This window comes from Perognathus longimembris, chromosome 20 (assembly GCF_023159225.1).
Source record: "Perognathus longimembris pacificus isolate PPM17 chromosome 20, ASM2315922v1, whole genome shotgun sequence".
NCBI lineage: Eukaryota > Metazoa > Chordata > Mammalia > Rodentia > Heteromyidae > Perognathus > Perognathus longimembris.
Genome location: NC_063180.1, coordinates 25837072 through 25850896, shown reverse-complemented (window position 1 = coordinate 25850896; position 13825 = coordinate 25837072). Strand labels below are relative to the sequence as shown.

At 54.8% G+C, this 13825-nt stretch overlaps 1 protein-coding gene across 1 annotated transcript; it reads left to right on the top strand.

Moving 5' to 3' along the window:
- Positions 1-317: 317 nt before the first annotated feature.
- On the top strand, positions 318-3617 carry Znf579 (zinc finger protein 579). Its single transcript, XM_048329733.1, has 2 exons — positions 318-380; positions 1638-3617. The coding sequence occupies exon 2, from the start codon at positions 1640-1642 to the stop codon at positions 3260-3262; it is 1623 nt and encodes a 540-aa protein (XP_048185690.1). The 5' UTR covers positions 318-380; positions 1638-1639; the 3' UTR covers positions 3263-3617.
- The last annotated feature ends 10208 nt before the right edge of the window (positions 3618-13825 follow it).

Below are 13825 nucleotides of genomic sequence, written 5' to 3'. Positions count from 1 at the left end.
GGGGACGCGGGCAGGCAGGTGTCTGGAGTCACAGCCCCCTGGCTGCAGCCCCTCCTGCCTCCCGACTCCTAGAGGAGCAGCCCCCACCCCCCACCCAGGAGCTGCCCCGCCTCCCTCTCCTCGCGCCACCCTCATCCCCTCCTGCCCCCCACCCCGGGTTCCCAGTCCTCTGCTTCCGGCTTCCCAGCCAGTCTTTCCTCTTCTAGGCTCCGGCCAAAGGCAGGGTTTCCGGGGGGAAGGCTTAGGCGGTGACACTGCGCCCAGCCTCCTCCTCCTCCCCCACCTCCCTCGGCCCCCTCCCTCCCTCCCTCCCCCGCCACAACCGTCCGCCCGCGATCTGCCGGCCGCGGGGAAGGAAGAAAGGAGCGCAGGAGGCGGAGGTAAGACTGGGCGCCTGGCCACCGTTCCCAGTGAGCCCCAGGCCCCTGGCGCGGAAACCCCTAAGGCCTGGACCTCAGTTCTGCAGATCATGCCTGCGGAAGCCGAGAGCTGGGCCCAGGACAGATGGACCCTCCACGGCTTAGGGCCCGACCCTGGGCAGCCTCTCACTGCCCCCATCACACCTGCCTGGGGTCCAGCCTGCAGCCCCCTCCTCTCCGGGGACGGCCTGCAGCCAGGCCCCAGCCCTCCTCCTCTTGTCTTAGGAGCCCAACCCTCTCCATCGGCCCCTCCTCCACCCGGACCAACCAAGTCCCCCATCCTGTCCCGACCCAGGGGTGGATGCCCAGCCTCCTACCTCAGAGCCAGGGGAGGAGGCCCCAGCCCCCTCCCTCAGACCCAGGGGTCCAGGCTCCAATCCCCTTCACTCAGACCCAGAGGCCAGATCCCAGCCTCTTCCTTTAGATCCAAATGTCCAAAGCCCAGCCCCCTCTCTCAGACCCGGGGATCCAGTCTTCAGTCCTCTTCCTTCAGACTCAGGCGTCCAGATCTCAGTCTTCCTCCCTCAGACCCATGGGCCAGCCCCCAGCCTCCTCCCTCAGACCCGGGGGGGGGGGGGTTCAGACCCCAGTTTCCTCCCTGGGATTCAGGGGTCCAAACCCAGCCTCCTTCCTGAAACCTAGGAGTCCAGAGCTCAGCCCCCTCTCTCAGACCCAGGGCTCCAGATGCCCTCACCCTCCCTCACCCAGAGGTCCAGGCCCCATCTCTCCTCCCTTAGACCCAGGAATCTGAGCACTCCTTCTCCATAGGCGCCTGGCTTTCAGGATCCACCTGGGCCCCTTGGGCTGATTTCCAGCCTCTCCCAGACCATTCAACCTGGCACCCTGGAGAGAAAGCAGTTGGCTGACTTTATCTCCCTGTGTCTCCTCTTCTGTATCTGTCTTGTTCTCTGTGTCTCTGCTTGCCTGCCTCTCCTGTCCTTGCATGGCTTCCATGTCTGCACCATGCTGCCCCTGGCTCCTTCAACACGGTCCCTCTCCATCTCTCCCCCTCTCCCCCACACCCCCTCTCCTGGGTTCTCTCTCCATCCCTTCCTGTCCCTGCCTCTGCCCCCTTCTGTCTCGGATCTTGCTCCACCTCTGACCACTTCTTGGCTTCTCATGTCCTTCTCCATCCGGGCCTCTGGCCCCACCCCTCTTCCTGACACCCCCTTCATCTCTGCCCCCGACCCTCCCCACCTCCCCCCTCTCCCCCTGCAGGCATGGATCCGCAGCCCCCTCCACCGGCCCAGGGCAGTCCTCCACACCGTGGCCGGGGCCGGGGCCGGGGCCGAGGCCGTGGCCGTGGCCGTGGCCGTGGCAGGGGGGGCGCCGGGGCTCCTCGGGCGCCACTGCCCTGCCCCACCTGCGGCCGCCTCTTCCGCTTCCCTTACTACCTCTCCCGGCACCGGCTGAGCCACTCGGGGCTCAGGCCCCACGCCTGCCCGCTGTGCCCCAAGGCCTTCCGCCGGCCGGCGCACCTGTCCCGCCACCTGCGCGGCCACGGGCCGCAGCCCCCCCTGCGCTGCGCCGCCTGCCCGCGCACCTTCCCGGAGCCCGCGCAGCTCCGGCGCCACCTGGCCCAGGAGCACGCGGGCGGCGAGGTGGAGCTGGCCATGGAGAGGGCGGTGAAGGCCGAGGCTGAGCCAGGCCTAGGCCCCCAGGACGACGCCGACGCCGACGCCGACGCCGGGCAGCCCTCTGCGGCCGCCCCCGAGCCTGCGGAGCCCCCCGCGTCCCCCGCGAGCGCCGAGCCCCAGGAGCCCGGCGCGGAGGAGGCGGAGGCCGGGGCGGCCGAGCTGCGCGCTGAGCTGGCGCTGGCAGCCGGGCGGCAGGAGGAGAAGCAGGTGCTGCTCCAGGCCGACTGGACGCTGCTGTGTCTCCGCTGCCGCGAGGCCTTCGCCACCAAGGGCGAGCTCAAGGCTCACCCGTGTTTGCGCCCTGAAGGTGACCCGGAGGCGGACGGGGGTCCCCCGCCGCGCCCCAAGCGCCACCAGTGTTCCATCTGCCTCAAGGCCTTCGCCAGGCCCTGGTCCCTGTCGCGCCACCGCCTGGTCCACTCCACTGACCGCCCCTTCGTGTGTCCAGACTGCGGCCTGGCCTTCCGCCTGGCTTCCTACCTCCGCCAGCACCGCCGCGTCCACGGCCCGCTCAGCCTGCTGGCCCCGCCGCCGGGCCAGGCCCCGGGGGCTCGGAACTCAGGGAAGGGGTCCGAGGGGGGCGAAGGTGCTGCCCAGGGTGGCGAAGGCGGGCAGAACGGAGGAGAGGCCGGCCCGGCCCGGGCTCCCGCGGGAGAGCCCCGCTTCTGGTGCCCCGAGTGCGGCAAGGGCTTCCGGCGCCGGGCGCACCTGCGGCAGCACGGGGTGACCCATTCCGGGGCACGCCCCTTCCAGTGCGTGCGCTGCCAGCGCGAGTTCAAGCGCCTGGCCGACCTGGCCCGCCACGCGCAGGTACACGCGGGTGGCCCGGCCCCGCACCCCTGCCCGCGCTGCCCGCGACGCTTCTCCCGCGCCTACAGCCTCCTGCGCCACCAGCGATGCCACCGCGCCGAGCTGGAGAGGGCCGAGCTGGAGAGGGCGGCGGCCCTGCAGGCGCTCCAGGCCCAGGCTGCGACCTCGCCCCAGCTGCCGCTGCTTAAGCAGGAAACCGAAGGGTCCCCCCTGACCCCCGCACACATCAAGGAAGAGCCGCCCTCCCCGGGGACCCCACCCCAGTCTCCACCCTTGCCCCCCGTCTTCCTCAGCGCCTCCTGCTTTGACAGCCAAGACCACTCAGCCTTTGAGATGGAGGAGGAAGAGGTGGACAGCAAAGCCCACCTGCGGGGGCTGGGGAGCCTGGCTTCCTGACCCCACACTTCCCCCGGCCTTCCAGGAGGAGGGCAGCCGAATTAGAGACCTCCTCTGCCGACCCCTCAAGCCCTTGACACTATGGAGTGGAGGCCTGGACCTACCACCCTCCCCATTTCCCACCCCCAGACCCCTGATTCGCGTTAGGGACGGCTCACCCCAGTGGGAGTCGAAGGCAGGATGACCCCGAAAAGGAGGGGCAGGCACTTGACCAGAGGGGTGCAGACTAGGGGTTCACCCAGCCCATCCCCCGTTATACACACTGGACACTATCACCTCTTTGGAACTGCCAGACCCTGGGGATTCCCAGGGAGCACAGCTCTGTCCCTCATTCCTCTGTCTGTCTGTGAATAAATGTGAGTTTGTGAAAATCAGGAGTGAGGTTGTCTGTGAAGTGCAGGGGTGGGGGGGAGCTTTCAACAGTGGGTTGGGTAAATCGGATGGGGAAGGATATAGGGGCGCATACATCGCCAAGCAAGAAATGCATGAACCTGGGTGGAAAAGAGAAGAGAAGATGGATTTCCATGATGGCCGCCCTGCCTTATCTTTTCTCTGGCAGGCACAGACTACAGAAACTGAGGAAGAAGCCAAACCTCCCCACAGGAAGTAGAATTATAAAGCTTCTCTGCACAATGGGATCTTTTTATTTGTGGTGATAGGATGTTCTAGAGCTTTGCTGTCCAGTATGGTATTGGCTGGCCACATGTAGAATTAGTAACTTTAAAAGAATTCAAATGGAATAAAATTAAAAAGCTCATTTCCTTACAATACTGTGTCAAGTGCCAAAAATACCATGTGAGTGGTGGCTGCCATATTGGACAGCATAGCTCTAGAACATTCCATCAGTGGAGCAAAACCTTTGAAGTGGGGCCTCTCTGGTGAGATGACATTTGACCTCAACAAAGATGGAAGGAATCAGGAGTGAGCAGAAATCATATGGAGGAGAGAGCACCGGGCAGAGGGGAGACCCAGGATGAAGGTTGAGAGGTGTGTGAAACAACAAGTAACTGGGGGTTAAAACCAAAACAACAACAACAAAAAAACCCACCTTTGTCTCTGTCTCTGTCTCTCTTTCTCTCTCTCAGTCCTGGGGCTTGAACTCAGGACCTTGGCTTCTTTTGCTCAAGGCTACTACCACTTGAGCCACAGCACCCTTACAGCTTTTTTTGTTTATGTGGTGCTGAGGAATCAAACCCAGGCCTTTAAGCATGCTAGGCAAGCACTCTACCACGAAGCCACAGTCCCAGCCCTTGTTTTATCATTTATAAAGCCATTTTTAGACCCTAGGAGCACACTAGGGAAGGACACTGTCAGCCACTCTTTATTTGGGGCCAGGTATGATGGTTCACACCTGTAATCACAGCTACTTTGGAGGCAGAGATCAGAAGCATCACAGTTCAAGGCTAGCTCAAGAAAAATAAAGTTTATGAGAAACTTGTCTCAATCACCCAGCATGTGTGGTGTTACAACCTCCTGCAGGAAGTGGTAGATAGAAAGATTGGAGGACTTAAGCTAGCAAGTGTATATGAGTTCAAACCCCAGAATTAGCACCTTTTCTTGTCTTCCCATACCACCTTCAGTGGTACTATCTCTTGCTTCCTACAAAACAGTATCACAGGGGCTAGGAATGTGGCTTAGCACTAGAGCGCTTGCCTAGCATACATGAAGCTCTGGGTTCGATTCCTCAGCACCACATAAATGGAAAAGGCCAGAAGTGGCACTGTGGCTCAAGAGGTAGAGTACTAGTAGCCTGGAGTAAAAAGAAGCCAGGGATGGTGGTCAGGCCCTGGGTCCCCAGCCCTGGGACTGGCAAAAAACAAAACAACAACAAAAAAAGCCATGTCTTACCTGAGATAAAAGGCTTACCCATTTATACTAAAACTTAAATGAAGTGAAAGCTTGACCTAAAAGCCTCAGATAATCTACCCAGGAACCCATGAAGATACAACACTGAGACTCACCTGTCTTTGATTCTTGAATGACAAGTAGAGGCCAGAGGTAGACAGGTCATTTGTGTAATTTAAACTGTCTGAGGGCCACTTGTCTTGTCCCTTTATAGTAAATGACTATTTTATTCAATAAGCTTTATTTCTTGGGCATTATTAGATTTACAGAAAAATTGAACAGAGAGTATGGAGTTCTTACAGCTCTCCTTTTTTTTTTTTCCAGTCCTGGAACTTAAACTTAGGACCTGAGCACTGTCCCTGGCTTCTTTTTGCTCAAGGCTAGCACTCTACCACTTGAGCCACAGCGCCACTTCTGGCTTTTTCTATATATATTTGGTACTGAGGAATCGAACCCAGGGCTTCATGTATATGAGGCAAGCACTCTACCACTAGGCCATATTCCCAGCCCCACCGCTCTCTTTTTAAAATAATAATTACTTCAAAGCAAATATCATTCCTAACACGTGGAACTTCTTTTTCTTGGGAAAGGATTGAATTCAGGATTCAAGCTTTTGCTGGGGGGCTTACCTCAGACTGGGATCATCCCATCTGTGCCTTCAGGGTAGCTAGGATCACACATGTGCCCACCACACCCATCATACTGACTGAGATGGGTATCATTGGTTTATTGCCCAGGTTGGCCTTCAACCATGATTCTCCCAGACTCTGCCTCCAGAGTAGCCGGATTTTTTGTTGTTGTCAGTTATGGGGCTGGAACTCAGTGCCTAGGCACTGTCTCTGAGCTTTTGTGTTCAAGGCTAGCACTCTACCACTTGAGCCGCAGCACCACTCCTGGCTTTTTTAGTTGATGTAGCACTGAGGAATCAAACCCAGGGCTTCGTGCATGCTAGGCAAGCACTCTACCGCTAAGCCACATTCCCAGCCCCTTGGTATTTCTTGTGAAGATCCTTTAATTTTAAAAAACAAACAAAATAAAACAACTTTCAGAGTTACAGAGAGGTTGTAGTAGCAACAGGTTGCTGTGGGCCCCTTACCTAACTTCCCATGTGCTGTCATCACCCAAACTAGATAGCTCTGCCCAAATCAAGAACTCAGGGTGGCTCTGTCAGTGTTTATTAAACTCTTCAGACATCACCAGTGTCCTTTCTCTGGCCCAGGAATCCACCTGAACATGGCACTGAATAATAGATTTGTTTACTTGTTTATTTATTTTATGGTGGGAAGGGCCTTAAACAGGGCCTGGGCACTGTCCCTGAGCCTTTTCGCTTGAGGATGGCGTTCTACTACTTGAGTCACAGCTAGCTGTCCTTCCGGCTTTTTGATAATTAATTGGAGATAAGGGTCTTACAGACTTTTCTGCCCAGACTGGCTTTGAACTGTGATCCTCAGATCTCAGGCTCATGAGTAGCTAAGATGACAGGTGTGAATGTGCCTAACGCCCAGGAAGGCTTTCCCCTCCCTCCCCAACCCTTTGCTTAATGCCAGTTACTAACAGAAGAACAAATAACTAATAAAGCTGATCCTAAAGGCAGAGTCAGAAACGGCTGAAGAGGAAGACCAGACCTTGTCTGGTTGGATGAGGCATTCTGAGGAGTAGACAGCGCTAGTGAATTGCCATTTGAGCCAAAGCACGCCTTCTCCCACCGGTGAGCCAGGCTCCTAAGAGACAGTCACCATCCTGCCGAGCCTTGGTCAGGGATGGGCGAAGGGCTTGCCACTCCAGTGCCCGCCCTCTGCCCCGCCCCCAGCCCCGCCCTGAGCCCTGAGCCCACCCCTCCCTGACAGCAGTCTGGAATCTGGGCTGGATGGAGGCCAGGTCTCCACCTACTGCAGAACCCCTTATCTCACCACACCCAGTGTGGTGCCAGCCTCCGACTGCTTCCAAGCACCAGCAGCGCCCCCAGGAGCTTCCCACGATAGGGCTTGGGTGCCTGTCGCTAGCCAATAGGATTTTTGGCCTCAGGAGACAGAGGGGTGTGCAAAATGGAGTTGGGGGGAGGACCCACCCAAGGTCACTAGGGGAGGAGTAGGGATCATGGAGAAAGTAGCAGAAGCAAGAAAGGGAGATGATGATGAGAGAGAGGGAGAGTCACACCTGTAGTCCAGCATTTTGCTGGTTAATTGAAGCTGGATCTTGAAGACATCATGGAGAAAGTAGCAGAAGCAAGAAAGGGAGATGATGATGAGGGAGAGGAAGAGTCACACCTGTAGTCCAGCATTTTGCGGGTTAATTGAAGCTGGATCTTGAAGACATTTCTGTCCAGGATGACTTTGAGCTGAGTTCCTCCAGGTCTCAGTCTCCTGAGTAGCTGGGATGACAGGTGTGAGCCAGGAGCATCCAATTAACACTTTTACATTCCCCTCCCCCCCACCAGAGCCGTATCCATCACCCCCAGGTTCCTCACCCACCCACACTCAGTGGCCAGAGAGGGCTTCTGCCTCCTGTCTAGATTTATGGGTGAGATGTGGAGGTTGGTTTTGCTAGCTTGAAGCATAGTAGCAAGCCTGGCAGGTGCTGGATAGTTAATTACTCCATTTTCCTGGAGCTTCTCAGGTTTTTTGTTTTTTGTTTTTGGCCAGTCCTTAGGCTTGGACTCAGGGCCTCAGCACTGTCCCTGGCTTCTTTTTGCTCAAGGCTAGAACTCTGCCACTTGAGTCACAGCACCACTTGTGGCCATTTTCTGTATATGTGGTGCTGGGGAATTGAACCCAGGGCTTCATGTATGGGAGACTCTTACCACTAGGCCATATTCCCAGCCCTGCTTCTCAGGTTTTTTTGTTTGTTTTGCCAGTCCTGGGGCTTGAACTCAGGGCCTGAGCACTGTCCCTGAGCTTCTTTTGCTCAAGGCTAGCGCTCTACCACTTGAGCCACAGCACCACTTCCAGCTTTTTCTGTTTATGTGGTGCTGAGGAATAGAACCCAAGGCTTCATGCATGCTAGCCAAGTATTCTTGCACTAAGCCGCATTCTCAGTCCCCACTCTGTAAGATTCTTATCTCCAATTAACCAGGAAAAAGCTGGAAGGGGGAGCTGAGAATGTGCCTTAGTGGTAGAGTGCTTGCCTAGCATGCATGAAGCCCTGGGTTTGATTCCTCAGCACCATATACACAGAAAAGGCCAGAAGTGGTGCTGTGGCTCAAGTGGCAGAGTGCTAGTCTTGAGCAGAACGAAGCCAGGCACAGTGCTCAGGCCCTGAGTCCAAGCTCCAGGACTGGCAATAAAAAGAAAAAAAAAAGCTGGAAAGGGAGCTGAGGCTCAAGAGAGAGAGAGCTCCTGCCTTAAGAAAAAGACATGGGAAAGTGTGAGGTCCTGAGCTCAAGCCCCAGTACCAGCACAATGACAAAAAGAAAGAGAAGAGCAGTTGGGTATCATTGCCAGATCCCTCGTGTGCCTCCTGCTCCCAGCCCTGGGCAGGCACCTGCAGAGCCTTCAAGGCAGACACAGGCTCTGTCTTCAGTGGTCCCAGGCACCAATGATGCTGGGAGACCCATCTGGTCCTGGCCATAGGATACATGTGTAGAGTTTGAATGGAAAGATGAGAAGACAACAACCTGGGCGTGCTTCAGTCCCCAGTGCCTGGCTTACAACATCTACAAATAGCTCAGTGGAGCCCAAGGACGTGAGATGCACCGGGCTGGAGTCTGAGTCCCAGATCAGCCATTGACCTGCAGCAGGACACGGGGCAGAAGACTTAATCTCCGTGAGTCTCTCTTTCCTCAACTATGAAACACAGCTAAGAATAGGGCCTGCCTCCTCAGAGCCGACGGAAGGATTAACACGGGGGCTGGTAATGCACAGAGTTCTGCAGATACGAGCTAGAATTATTGTTAATCACACCGGATTTACTGAGCCATTACAAAACCACTGCATTGGGCCGTCATCTGTCTCTCCATTCATACACACTTCCCGACACACATAGAGAATCCAGCGTGCCCTGGGCACCCCAAACTCTTCCCATGTGACTGGGGTGTTGGGTAAGTTGGGGTGAGGCAGGAGATAAGTCCGGAATAGGTGCCAGCAGCAACCTCGGGATCCAGGCCAGGCTCAGAGCTGCAGGGCAAAGAGGAGCTGTGGTTTGTGACTGAGCAGGGGAGGAACCAGGACAGAATGATTAGAAAGATGTTTAAAAAACAAGTAGGTGAAAATAATATTGATGACATGTTTAGCTCACTCAGTACCGTCGATGTATTCCCAGCAGCGTGAGGCTTGGTTTATTTGTTTTGAGACAGGTTCTCTCTCCATGGGTAACGAAGGCTGGCCTTGAACTCTCAGGCCTCTTGCCCCCATGTCAGGAGTGCTGAGATTATAGGTATGTGTCACCATGACTGATGGTAGCTGTGTTCTATAAAGGTGCCCAGGACACCAAATTAGCCACTACTGAACTCCTGCCCCTGGGGAAGGAGAGGGTCAGGTTCCTGACTAACCGACCACATTTTCATCACCCAGTCAATACACAGCCTTGTTGATTGGTGTGTTTCTATTTACAGACACATTTTTTTTCTCTCTTTTGGCATAACTGGGAGTTGAACTCAGCACCTTCTGATTAAGTGCTCTACCCCTTAAGACACGCCCCACACACACACCCAGCCCCTTTGCTTTTCATTTGTTCCTCAGATCAAATTGCACACTTTTGCCCATCTGGGCTTGGAACATGATCCTCCTATTTCCACTTCCCTTGTGGGCTGGGATTATAGGCATGCACTACTAGAGCCTTTTAAACATATGGTGCTGACCCACTGGCATTGAGCCCACAGTCAGCAGGCCCAAGTGAGCGTACCTAACACCCAGATTCTCCAGTTCAGGCTTTAGGAACCCCAAATAGCATATTAGTTCTCTAACTGGGCTTGTAAGCTGCAGAAAGAAAAATAAAGAGCCAGGACTTTTGGCACATAATAGCCTTTAAGGAGGGGGATAACAGGCACATAACAGCCTATGCAGGGGGTCACAAAAATTGAGCAAAAAGTGTAAGATGCTATCTGAAAAATAAACTATAGCAAAAAGAGTTGGGTGTATGGCTTGAGTGGTAGAGCACCTCAGGGCCTAGAGTTGGAATTCTAGTCTTGCAAAACAAGCCCTGGGTTTGAGCTGTGATGAATATCATTTCGCACATGAGAAACTGAGGCACGGAGGCAGTGGAACTATATTCAGAAGTCCCCTGCTCACTCAGCCAGGGGAGAAGGGGGCAGGGAGAGAGGGCCCTAAGAGGCCCTTGGGGGCTGGTGGGCACCGGGACAGGAGGAAGGGCCTGATGCTTTGCGCCCAGCTTGAGAGAGGGGCATGTGTACTCTGGGGCCCAGCCACACCTGTGCCCCGAGGTCACTCCGGGTGACCCCACGGAGTAACACTGCTAAATGGGGAGGTGCAAAGCCTGTGGGATCACTGGTGAGCCTCTGGGGGAGGGTGGCCGCCTTGGTCGGCTCCGGAGGCCCAGGTGGCAGCCTCTCTAGCCTGACCTTCAGCCCCTGCCCCAGCCCAGCCCACCCTGTGCAGGACCAGCCACAAGAGCTGCCCAGAAGCCTGGATGCTCCCGACCTCATGGAACCCTGGCTCTGGGGCCAAGGGTCTGTCTCTCTGTGCCTCGGTTTTCTTGCCAATCACTGGGACTCAGGCCTTGTTCAAAGAATCTCTGTACATACTCTTGGATGAATCAATTAGCAAACTGGGAAAGAGCTCCTGAGGCCTGTCGGCAAGCAGGCCTTACCACTACATCATTTTCTGAGATTTTAGAGATTTGAATGGGTTTCTGGGGAAAAATGCGACTGATGGGACGCAAATACTGATCAAAGTTCCCTGAAAACCACTCAGAGAAAGTAACCTTGCACCCAAGCATTGGAACAAATAGGGGCAGAAATTGAGTGCAGACAGGCTACTGGCTGATTTCTGGAGGGCCTGGGCGCTGTCCCTGAGCTCTTCCTAGTGCTCTACTACTTTGAGCCACAGCACCACTTCTGGTTTTCTGGTGGTTAATTGGAGATAAGAGTCTCCAGACTTTCCTACTTTCCTGCCCACGCTGGTTTTAAGCTGTGATCCTCAGATCTGAGCCTCCTGAGTAGCTAAGATTACAGGCATGAGCCACCAGCTGTTACTGGCTGATTTTCAAGGACTATCAGTAATGGCTGGGTGCCAAAGGCTCATGCCTGTAATCCTACCTATTCAGGGGGCTGAGATCTGAAGGTCCTGGTTTGAAGACAGCCCAGGAAGGAAAGCCCTTAAGACTCTTATCTCAGATGAACCAGAAAAAAAAGTCAGAAGTGGAGTTGTGGTGATCACCATATTGTGGCTAACATGGGAATTTTCCTTAATTTAATTTTTTGCCAGTCCTGGGGCTTGCAGGGCCTGGGCACTGTCCTGCGCTCTTTTGCTTAAGGCTAATACTCTATCACTTGAGCCACAGCACCACTTCTGGCTTTTTCTGTGTATGTGATACTGAGGAATTGAACCCAGTGCTTCATGCATGCTAGGCAAGCCCTCTACCACTAAGCCACAGTCCCAGCCCCTTTTCCTTAATTTTAGAGAGACGCACACCTGAGTGCACACAAGTTCTCCTGTCTGTGATCTGGTTTATAATGTTCAGATTTTATGAAAGAAAATTTCAGATATAATGGAAAAATATGCAGGGGAGCATAAGGAGCCTCTGTCTCCATCACAAACATGTGTTCTGGTCAGGTCTCCAAGTGCAGGCTTTTATTTTCTTGGGCTGGAGTTTGGGGGCTTTAAGTTTTACAGAACGGAGAATGAAACCCCAGGGCCTCATGCATGAGGAGCAGGGGCAGGGGCTGCCCATGTGAGCAGCAGTGCCCCAGCTTGCTAGGATATCATATATATGGTTTTTTTTTTCTTTGCCAGTCTTAGGGCTTAAACTCTGTACCAGAGTGCTGTCCCTGAGCTCCTTTTGCTCAAGGCTAGCACTCTACCACTTGAGCCACAGTGTTACTTCCAGCTTTTTCTATGATTAATTGGAGACAAGAGTCTCACAGAGGGGCTGGGGATATGGCCTAGTGGCAAGAGAGCTTGCCTCGTATACATGAGGCCCTGGGTTCAATTCCCCAGCACCACATATACAGAAAACGGCCAGAAGTGGCGCTGTAAGTGGCAGAGTGCTAGCCTTGAGCAAAAGGAAGCCAGGGACAGTGCTCAGGCCCTGAGTCCAAGCCTCAGGACTGGCAAAAAAAAAAAACAAGAGTCTCACAGACTTTCCTACCCAACTGACCTCAAATCTGGATCCTCATATCTCAGCTTCCTAAGTAGCAAGGATTACAGCTGTTAGCCCCTGGCATCCGGCTATGGCTAGGATATCTTTTTTTTTTGCCAGTCCTAGGGCTTGAACTCAGGGCCTGAGCACTGTCCCTGTCTTCTTTTTGTTCAAGGCTAGCACTCTGCCACTTAAGCCACAGCACCACTTCCTGCCATTTTCTGTATATGTGGTGCTGGGGAATCGAACCCAGGGCCTCATGTATACGAGGCAAGCACTCTTGCCACTAGGCCATATTCCCAGGCCTGGCTAGGATATGTTAAAGCAGTGTCTTTTGCACTCAAGGTGAAATCAATATGACGTATGTCTTAACATAGTCTGTGTCAACTGGGTACCAATGTCTCATGTCTGTCGTCCCAGCTACTCAGGAGGCTGAGATCTGAGGATCAAGGTTTGAAGCCAGTCAGGGCAGGAAAGTCCATGAGAATCTTATCTCTAATTAAGTTGGCAAAAAGCTGAAAGTGGAGCTGTGGCTCAACTGGTAGAGCACTATCCTTGAGCAAAATACCCAAGTGAGAGTGCAAGGCCCTGAGTTCAAGCTTCAGGACTGTCAAACACACACACACACAGTTGTGTGTGCATAAATTGGCCCCCCCCAGGGAAACAAGGCCATGTGAATGTGACTGGTGGTGGCACTGAATGGTAGTGGCTCCAACATTGAGTCCTATCCACATTGTTCAGTAGTGGCTCCGGACTGACCAACACCGTGTTCTGTCTATGTGCCAACATGTTTGCAACTTTTCAAAAAGTGTGAAAGGAAATTCTCCCTCTGTGGCCTCCCACCTTCAGGGTTCCTAGGGGCCATGCAGTGTCCAGAGGATCCTTCCAGAGCCTCTGCCATGCCCGGCTGCAATTTATTAATAGCAGGTTGTAGTAGTAGTGGAAACTCGAGGCAGAGTTAATGTGAGTCACAGCCCTGGCTCAGCCCGCTCTGACCTGGGGTGAGGCGGGCCACCTCTCGGAGCCTCAGTTTCCTGCTCTTCACACTGGAGATAAATCCTGAGCCTTTGGAGAGCAGAGGCGGGGGGAGGGGGGCAGGGAGCCTGCTGCACCAGGCCAGGGGCAGGTAGGGGCAGAGGACATACAGAATTTCCTTCAGGGAGCAACACCCAGCAGCAGCTCCTAGCTCTGGGGACAAAGGGGGGGGAGGGGTCAACCCCTGGGTCTAAGGAGGGAAGTTGGGCCTGGACCCCTGGGTCTGAGGGAAGAGGCTGGACCTGGACCCCTGGGTCTGTGGGAGGAGGCTGGGGTCTGGACCTTTAGGTCTGAGGGAGGAGGCTAGGCCTGGACCCCTGGGTCTGAGAGAGGGGGGGATGGACCTGGACCCCTGGGTCTGAGGGAGGAGGCTGGGCCTGGACCCCCGGGTCTGAGGGTGGAGACCATAGCCTTGACCACTGGATCTGA

Excerpts from the sequence above, each read along its gene's own strand:
- Znf579 (XM_048329733.1), top strand. The coding sequence starts at position 1,640 with ATGGATCCGCAGCCCCCTCCACCGGCCCAGGGCAGTCCTCCACACCGT.